Source organism: Schistocerca piceifrons, chromosome 7 (genome assembly GCF_021461385.2).
Source record: "Schistocerca piceifrons isolate TAMUIC-IGC-003096 chromosome 7, iqSchPice1.1, whole genome shotgun sequence".
Lineage (NCBI taxonomy): Eukaryota > Metazoa > Arthropoda > Insecta > Orthoptera > Acrididae > Schistocerca > Schistocerca piceifrons.
This window is the reverse complement of record NC_060144.1, coordinates 260910580-260920105: the sequence shown is the minus strand read 5'-3', so window position 1 is coordinate 260920105 and position 9526 is coordinate 260910580. Positions and strand designations below refer to the sequence as shown.

At 39.3% G+C, this 9526-nt stretch overlaps 2 protein-coding genes across 2 annotated transcripts; both read right to left on the bottom strand.

Moving 5' to 3' along the window:
• Positions 1–1166: 1166 nt before the first annotated feature.
• On the bottom strand, positions 1167–2653 carry LOC124805614. Its single transcript, XM_047266181.1, has 3 exons — positions 2603–2653; positions 1571–2186; positions 1167–1273 (listed from the first exon to the last, which is right to left on the bottom strand). Exons 1-3 carry the CDS (start codon positions 2651–2653, stop codon positions 1167–1169), a joined length of 774 nt encoding a protein of 257 aa, XP_047122137.1.
• A 152-nt stretch (positions 2654–2805) lies between these two features.
• On the bottom strand, positions 2806–3252 carry LOC124805613. The gene is made up of 2 exons (XM_047266179.1): positions 3193–3252; positions 2806–3123 (listed from the first exon to the last, which is right to left on the bottom strand). The coding sequence occupies exons 1-2, from the start codon at positions 3250–3252 to the stop codon at positions 2806–2808; spliced, it is 378 nt and encodes a 125-aa protein (XP_047122135.1).
• Between the last annotated feature and the right edge of the window lie 6274 nt (positions 3253–9526).

The following is a 9526-nucleotide window of genomic DNA, read 5'->3' as shown; positions in this document are numbered from 1 at the left end:
TGGTCGTCGAAGCACCATACTATGGCCCGCACGTTCACGGCATCTGACGTCCCCGGATTTCTTTCTGTGGGGAAAGTTGAAGGATATTTGCTATCGTGATCCACCTACAATGCCTGACAACATGCGTCAGCGCATTGTCAATGCATGTGCGAACATTACGGAAGGCGAACTACTCGCTGTTGAGAGGAATGTCGTTACACGTATTGCCAAATGCATTGAGGTTGATGGTCATCATTTTAAGCATTTATTGCATTAGTGTGGTATTAACAGGTAATCACGCTGTAACAGCATGCGTTCTCAGTAATGGTACATGTATCACATTCGAACAACCGAAATAAAATGTTAAAACGTACCTACGTTCTGTGTTTTAATTCAAAAAACCCTACCTGTTTACCAACTGTTCGTCTAAAATTGTGAGCCATATGTTTGTGACTATTACAGCGCCATCTATCACAAAGCGGAAAAAGTGGTCCAACTAAAACATTCATATTTCTTTACGTACTACACGAATATGTAAAAAATGAGAGTTCCTATTTAAAAAAAGGCAGTTGATATCCGTTTGACCTATGGCAGCGCCATCTAGCGGGCCAACCATAGCGCCATCTGGTTTCCCCTGTCAAGCTAGACAAGTTTCGTTCTTTGTGGTTTTTTGGTTTGACGCTTATGTCGTGAGATATTTTGCTCGATCACGATCAATAGACCACCCTGTACATACTAAGTAGTTCTCTGTCACATGTGGAATACTTTTTCTGTGCGTTCATGATTTTTTTAAAAATGAATCCAGTAGGTTTCCATTGTTCATCTTGCCACTGTTGCAATGCAGCACCAGCTGCAAAATCGGATGCATCCACAAATAATGCGAGTTGGCTGTGCAAACCCAGAAACGTTAAAAGTGTTACATTTGCAAGTTCTTCTTTCCATTTTTGGAACTGAGCAATTGCCGCTTCTGTCCAGTCAATATGTCTTCAGTGATTTTTAGCTGTTTCTTTTAGGTAATCATTCAAGAAGGCTTGGTTTCCTGCAGCATGTTCTAAATATCTACGACACAAATTGATGATTCCTAAAAATTTCCGAAGTTCGCCAACAGTCTCAGGTCGCTTGTAGTTCATTAGCACAGACACTTTTTCTGGATACGGCTTAGTTCCTTAGGGTGTGATTAATTGTCCCTAGAATGTGAGTTCTTGCACTCCAAATACAGATTTTGCAATATTTATTACTAGACCATACTGATTCAATTGTTTAAAGCTCATATGTTGTTTGGGAGATTCTGATGCTATTAAAATATCATCCAGATAGGGAAAGCAGAAATCCAGCTCTCTCACAATTTCGTGTATAAACCTCTGAAATGTGCTATGTGCATTTCGAAGCCTGAAGGGCATAAAATTAAATTCATAAAGACCAAAATGAACAGTAACTGCTGACTTTGGTTTGTCTTCTTCGGCTAAAGGAATTAGATAATACGCTTGTAGTAGGTCAATCTTGGGTAATATTTTCTTATTCTGAAGCATCAAATTTACGTCATCTATTCGAGGGACTGGATACTGGTCTGGGAGAGTCTTGTCATTAATACAGCGATAATCTTCACAAACTCGCCACTGACCATTGGATTTCATAACAAGGTAAAGTGGACTAGCCCATTGTGATTGTAATGGACGTAAAATACCAATATTCAGCAGAAACTGAAATTCTTTCTTAGCTATTTGCAATTTATGTGGATCCAACCTACGAGCTTTACTATACACCGGTGGACCACTAGAAGTAGTGATATAATGCTGTACTTTATGCCTTAACACCTTTGGTATTATAGATGGTTTTGTTAGCTCAGAAAATTTCTCTAACATCTTTGAATACTGACATTTTGTATAGAGTGAGCATACTGAATCGTTAGCATCCACAGCAGTTACCTCTCCAGAAATTTTTAACTTTGTAATGTTATCTATAAGCTTTTGATTTTTCAGATCTTTGAACAAACCAAAATGATGAAGAAAATCGGCTCCAGATATTCCTTTTGATACTTCTGCTACTATAAATGACCATTCAATCTTACGTTTAAGACCTAAATCAATGGTTAACAGCTTTGACCTGTAAGTTTTTATTTCAGAACCATTTGCAGCATAGAGACTAAATTCAGAGGGTTCAAGCTTCTTAGTTTTTGCCGCTGGTATAACGCAAATCTGCACCGCTGTCTATCAAATAAGATCGTCCACAAGTTCCGTCTTTAGCAAATAATCCATATTAACTGCTTACTGTAGGAACTAGGGTAGAACATTCAGCCGCTTTTGACTCTACCCTTCCTTGGTTTCCTTATTTTTGCATTGGCAAGGTTGTCCACACTTTTCAGGTTTACACCATGAGCCAAATTTGAAGTGATTATATGGTCTAAGGCGCTGCAGTCATGGACTGTGTGGCTGGTCTCGGCGGAGGTTCAAGTCCTCCCTCGGGCATGGGTGTGTGTGTTTGTCTTTGGGGTAATTTAGGTTAAGTAGTGTGTAAGCTTAGGGACTGATGACCTTAGCAATTAAGTCCCATATGATTTCACACACATTTTTTTGGACTGATAATAACAATATTTACCTTTTCTTTAACTGTGTTCTGTTTCTACTTCTGCTGCACGACCTGGATCTATTTGATTCTCAGAGCATCTTAACTTCATTTTCTAAGTCATTAATTTTAAAAGAAGATCTTGGACTGATAAGGAACTGATTGGGATGAGGTAATTTGAAACTACTCAGGAAATTGTATCTCCACTATGCGACTGGCCATCTGCGCGATGTTGTCCATCGTTTCTTCCTGTATCACTATACTTCAACTATTACTAGGAAGTTTATTGAGCAACGATGTTTTTAAAGCGTTCTCTGACAAGTTGGTACCAGCATAGTTTCGCATTTTTCGTAATAACTGGCTAGGTTTCATATCGTCAATTTTCAACCTACTCAGCAGTTTTTTTATTTTACATTCTTCACTTTCCTTGGAAACTGTTAAGAGTCGTTCCTTTGACAGCGAATATTCATTATTTTCATCAATGGTTACCAAATCCCAGATGTTTTCGACGTATTTCGGTTCAGACAGGGCCAGCAGGTAACTGAACTTAGTTGCTTCCATTGCTATGGCAGCGATTGTAAACTAAGCCTCGGCTTGGCAAAACCAAATATCGGGCTTTTCTGCCCAAAAGGGAGGAAGCTTTACACTTACCTTATTGATTTCTGGAGTACTCATAGGATTGTCCCCGTCAGGTCCACTTCCTGATTGCATTTTGAGTATTTTATTGAACCGAATTGCGCCGAATTCCAGCAGATTCCGCACTGGAAAATTCGCCGATAATTACGCTGCAGGGTTTGTTTTGTTGTCTTGCCGATCACGTCGGGGTCACCCATTTGTCGCTGGTGTCTACCACAGGTAAACACACACACAAATAAGAATGAAACTTCTTTATTATAACATTTTATAAGACGTAAATCGATATGTTACTTAGGCAGTGATACACTTTACAACCCTCAAAAACAATACAATCTTCTTTTGTCTCATGTGATATCACAGAACATATAGCTCTGAAGCCAACCTTATCGATGTGAAAACAGTCACTAACACACCAAAACATTATATGGAAGAGTAACCTGCTCCCACAATGGTTCTCATTTTAAAAAAATCACTTTAACCTTGTAATCTTCCCTCTCCTTCCTAATTCCAGTTATTGTCCACAATAAGCAAAGACCTTTATGAAAAATTTGAGAGGAGTGACAATTACAGTAAACTTTCTACTTTACTTAGCTTTTTGTGTAGAGTTGGCTGCAGTTCTTCTTGTCTAGTGATCTAATTCTTGAAGGTGAAATTCTCACATTTTAGGTCCTCATGATTGAGTTGATCTAAATAAATTTGAAGATTGTTGTTGCAGAATTTTTGTTGTTGCATTGATATATTTTGTCACATTTTAGTATATCATACAGTCTTTTGAATTTTCACATTAACAAAGCCGAAATTACATTGTTCGCCCAAAATACAAAAATATGTCCTATCACATCATAGGCATGCTTACTACTACTTCACTCTGCAGTAATAACCATATTCCACAATGTTTACAGATTTTCTTGACAAATTTCGATTATTATTTCATAAATGAATCCAGAAATAAACATTATAAACAGTACAAGATTGCACAATTAATAATAGAAATTTTAAGTGTGCCAAATAATTCATAATTTCAAGTGTTTCTAAAAAAACATTTTAACTGTACATTCAGATTGTAACATCGAAAATAAAGTAATACCTTTTCATAAAGTTTAGCTTGAAATATACCATATTGTGTATAAAATTATATGAAAGCAGCTGAGATCGTACTGACCTAACCAAAATTTGAAAAATATTACTAGTATCGTCAACTACTGTTAAGGAAAAGTAGTGCTAGCCAGCCGGAGTGGCCGAGCGGTTAAAGACACTACAGTCTGGAACCGCACGACCGCTACGGTCGCAGGTTCGAATCCTGCCTCGGGCATGGATGTGTGTGATGTCCTTAGGTTAGTTAGGTTTAAGTAGTTCTAAGTTCTAGGGGACTTATGACCACAGCAGTTGAGTCCCATAGTGCTCAGAGCCATTTGAACCATTTTTTTGAAAAGTAGTGCTAGAGAAGGATGTCCCTTACAACCTCCAAATCACCTAAAAAATCAGTTTCATAGTCATGACCATTGACAGCAATGGATGACCCTCTTTGTTACCTACAACTTCTATCTAAAACATTCTGCTGTATCTCCCCTGTATACTTATTCATTTACATGTAGAATATGGAAAATGTGGAAGATATAGAAAAATATGTAAACAACGAAAAATATTGAAAATGTGTAAAACATCGAAATACAAGCAAAAATTCAAAAAAATCTGACTACCGAATGGTATTAAAGGGTATCTGTATTTATGCAAAGGAAGTAGTCGTAATTTGAGACATAAGGAAGAGATCAAAGTTCCAAAAGCATGACATGCTCCATTACGTATGTATATGATAGCTGCAGCTGATCAGTATGTCGAACATTATTTCCAACTTGTATCTTTAGAATATATACGAAGCTTTGAGCCATAGTTGGCTGTATTCTGTGTTATTAACAATGAGCAGGTGTGGACTACTTTTTTACCATCCATCTCCAATAAAGACTCATCACTCTGTCATAGTATCTACAAAGTGAACTTCTTCCAAAATGTGTACCTGAAAAACTCCTGTAAACAATCATTGCTAGCTATCAAAAGCCAGCCCTCACATCGAGAGGTAGTGCAGTTATTAGCACACTGGACTCGCATTTGGGAGGATGATGGTTCAAATCTGTGGCCAGTCACCCTGGTTTAGGTTTTCCATTATTTCTCTAAATCACTTAAGGCAAGTTCTGGGATGGTTCCTTCAAAAAAGAGCGCTGCTGCTTTCCTTCTCCATACTTTCCCAATTCGAGATTGTGTTTCATCTCTAATGACTTCATTGCCAATGTACACTGATCTCCTCCTCCTACAGCCAGCCATCACATATACATTCAAACTCTTAGGTTGATAACTACTACTTATCAGTTACAGTGCAATCTTATTACAGGAAGCAATGAGTCTCCCAATATTTACTGAGCCAGAATTTACCCTGCATATCCATTATGGTGTTGTGCAAGTTTGCGGCCCTGCACATAGTTCCTTATACATATTTGTATGACATGACTAATTCAAGTTGTAATTTATTAATCATTTAGTTAAAGGCTGCTATAATTTGACATTTTTCATTCATTGCAGCACACTATATTTCATGGAGATAAAGTTTGGCATTATTTAAATTTTTATCATGTAACATCTTCTCATTTATTATTAAGACTTAGAATTCGGTGGAAATATTAGTCAACTTTTCCTTTACTCATACTACTTTTCTACATAGTCTCCATCACATTTTGTGGCCTTACGTCTTGTTCTGTAAGAGCATATATTCCCTGTCGGTAATGCCATATTTTCACTAGATGAATTGTTCTCTCATCATCTTCAAAGTGCATCCCATATAGAAAATCCTGAAGCGGTCTAAACAGATGTAAGTCCAATGGCGCCATATGTGGTACATAGGTGAATGGAGCAATGATGTCCAACCCAAACTGGCGATATATTCTCCAGTTCTGTGACTTCTGTGTGGGCCTGCCTTGTCATATAGGAGCAAGTTTGCTTTTGGAGTCTTATCAGACTGAACATGTTGGTAACAGTATTTGAGTTTGTTCTGAGTCTTCACGTATGCCTCTGAATCATTTTCTGACCCTGTTGAAAATATATCGATGAGAATGACACCATCAATATTCCAAATAACTGTCATTGTGACTTTGCTAGCAGAGAGAACTGTGTTGAAATTCTTCTTTTTCAGTGAACGCAGGTGGTGCCATTACAGTGGCTGCCTTATGTTCCTGGCTCAAAGAGATACACACAGATTTCGCCACCCATACCAGTCCATGACAGGAAGACCTCTCCATTGGCCTCAAACAGCTCCAGCATCTCAGATGAGCAGGATTTTCTCTGAGTCTTGTGATTTATTGTGAGCATTCGTGGAACCCAGCTAGTGCACAACTTTGAATATCTGAGAGTATCTGCCATTACACATGCATCGCTGATGGTCACAGATATCTGTAGGGCCAACTGTTTAGCAGCGATGCGCCGGTCTACACGAATAATGGCACCCTTGCATTTCACCATGTCAGAAACAGAGGTTGTGATAGGTTGTCAGAAATGTGGCCGATCACGGAGCATAGTTTCTGCACTCCCCGACACTCTGACTCTAACCATCGCTCAACAGTGCTCCTATTAACTACATCATTACCGTACACTGCACACAAACTGTTATGGATGTTAACCGCAGTTTCTTTTTCCTCATCCAAGAATCGCATATAGCGTGTTGCCATGTTGCTTGTAACAAATGGCTTGGGTAGACACCATTTCGATTGTTCACAAAGACTCTGCTATCTGTTGGAATTGTTCGAAAGCTCACAAACATGTAAAAGAAGCGTCAGATTTGAACCACCTAAAGGGATAGTGTCCTATATACACTACCTGACAAAAAGTGAAGCATCCAGAAAGGGAGGAGAAAAATGAAGCTTCATACTTTGAGAGGGTATGTGATGATATTTCAATGTTTACAAAGTCGAGTCAAATTCATGAACTTCAGTAATATGCGCCCACTTATCTATATGACGTTGCACCCATTCTGACCTGGGTGCATGCACTGGTGTGGTTGGAAAGGGTGTGATGATGTCGTTGCATCCTCTCCTGACACGACCAGGTGCACAACTGTTGTAACTGGTCCTTGATATCCTGCATACTGGCACTAGGATGGAGTTGAGATCTGATCTTGTCCTACACATGTTCTTATTGGGGTCTGATCTAGGGATCAAGTTGGACACAGGTGTACCTCAGTATCACACATATGGTTGATGGAGACAAGTGGCATGTGTGGATGAACATTGTCCTTTTGGAAAACGATACCATGATATGGTCACATGATAGGACGTAGACTGTCCGTGATGTACCACTGCGCCATCATAATTTCGTCAATCACTACTAGCAGCTACCTGAAGTCATATCTGATGTCTCCTCACACCATGATGCTAGAAGTAACACTGCAGTGCCTCTGCAAATCATTGGAAGAATGGGAGTTCTACCCAGGTCTTTGCCATATTCACAGACAATAGTTATCTAGAGTAGTACAGTTAATCACTGAATACAATGCGACACCATTCATTAGCGGTCTGTGCTTCCCGGTCACAACATCATCAAACACACAGTTTATTGTGTTATGGTGTTACCAGCAGACTAAGCATGGGATGGTAATTCCCTAGACTGTCTGCTACTGGTCTCCGACTAGCGATGCAGAATGACACAGGATTTTGCAGAGGATCCATTACTTGTTCTCAGCCAGCTGATACAGATGTGAAGGAGTTATGATGTGCTTTGGGCACAATGCAGTGATACTCTTTTGTGATGTTGGCCAGAACCTTGACAACAAGAAGTATGTTGGCCCTCACGTTCCCATGCAGAGCAACGCTGGGTTACTGTCACGTTAAAGTGGTCAGAAATCTGAATAGTGCACAAGTAGACCAGCTGATCAAATAGAGACGCACAATGAAGCCTCTTTCAGATTCTGTCACGTGCCGATAACGCTGTCTGACGTGATTGCATGACATCTCCGTGTCCTTCAGAATGATCACTAAACATCTGAAGCTGATTCACTCCCTTTATATACCATACAATTCGTGGTAACAACACGAAACATGAACAACACTAATGGAATCTAGTCACCACTCTAACTGCCACAGGGAATTGCAATTCTAATAATTTACACTTTTGCCGATAATGTTTATGTGTCTGAGGTTACATTAAAGGCCATGTCTTCTGGGTGCTTAACTGTTTTGTTAGTATTTATCAATGCCTGTAAAAAATTTGGGGCATTGTTTATTGATCAGTACTCATACAAGGTAAGGAATGAGGAGGTTCTACGCAGAATCGGAGAGGAAAGGAATATGTGGAAAATACTAATAAGGAGAAGGAACAGGATGATAGGACATCTGCTAAGACATGAGGGAATGACCTCCATGGTACTAGAGGGAGCTGTAGAGGGCAAAAACTGTAGAGGAAGACAGAGATTGGAATACGTCAAGCAAATAATTGAGGACGTAGGTTGCAAGTGCTACTCTGAGATGAAGAGGTTAGCACAGGAAAGGAATTCGTGGTGGGCTGGTGGGCCGCATCAAACCAGTCAGTAGATTGATGACCAAAAAAAAAAAAAGTCATACAAATGAACAATAGTGGTCTCATTACACCTGAAACTATTTCTCTCTCTATGATAACTCTAGGATCCAATTGCAAACCTGGTTGAATATCTCGTATAAACGTAGACATCAGTGTGGCCCTGAAAAAAAATTTCTAAAAAAAACACTGGATCTACCTTTTTATCTACGTGATTGACTTATGACATTATGAGTGAAGAACACATAGCATTATCAGTTATGCCAAGTTCTCCAGGACACTGACAGTGCCAGGAAGTGAACCTGTTCTATAGTTGAAAGCTTTTTTTTGTTGATTTTAACGGTAGCAGAAACCTATATTCCTTGCAGATCAATTATTTGTTTACTGTTTACTATGGCTTCGGCACCTGATGAAGTAACAAAAGCACGTTAATACTGGTTGAACAACATTTTTCCGTCATCGTCTTTAGATTACATTTTTGTCGACTGTGACAGCTGCTATCTACATCTGTTAATGCATCTCATAACATATCGTTTTCTGGGAGTGCCTGTAAGCAATTTCCTGTGGCTTTTATTTTTTATAAAACTGGTTTGTGATAGATGTGAAAGCAGGTTTTCTCCAGTGTGGTGATGATGGGCTGGTGCTTACCTAAACCTCCTAAATAGGTTGTCTTGGAGTCCTATCTAGCCAACTGAAGAGCGAGTGGCCCCAGGATGGTTGGTGTTTCCAAGCACTGGTTGGAAATAAACATTTGAAAAGCCTGGCAGAAGCAGCATTTTGCAGTGGAGTGATTAGT

Excerpts from the sequence above, each read along its gene's own strand:
- LOC124805613 (XM_047266179.1), bottom strand. The coding sequence starts at position 3,252 with ATGCAATCAGGAAGTGGACCTGACGGGGACAATCCTATGAGTACTCCA. Across the intron at positions 3,124-3,192 it reads GTACTCCAGAAATCAATAAG|TTTACAATCGCTGCCATAGC; the intron begins GTAAGTGTAAAG and ends GCCGAGGCTTAG.
- LOC124805614 (XM_047266181.1), bottom strand. The coding sequence starts at position 2,653 with ATGAAGTTAAGATGCTCTGAGAATCAAATAGATCCAGGTCGTGCAGCA. Across the intron at positions 2,187-2,602 it reads ATCCAGGTCGTGCAGCAGAA|ACAGCGGTGCAGATTTGCGT; the intron begins GTAGAAACAGAA and ends CTTATTTGATAG. Across the intron at positions 1,274-1,570 it reads AGTTTGTGAAGATTATCGCT|CATCAGAATCTCCCAAACAA; the intron begins GTATTAATGACA and ends ATATTTTAATAG.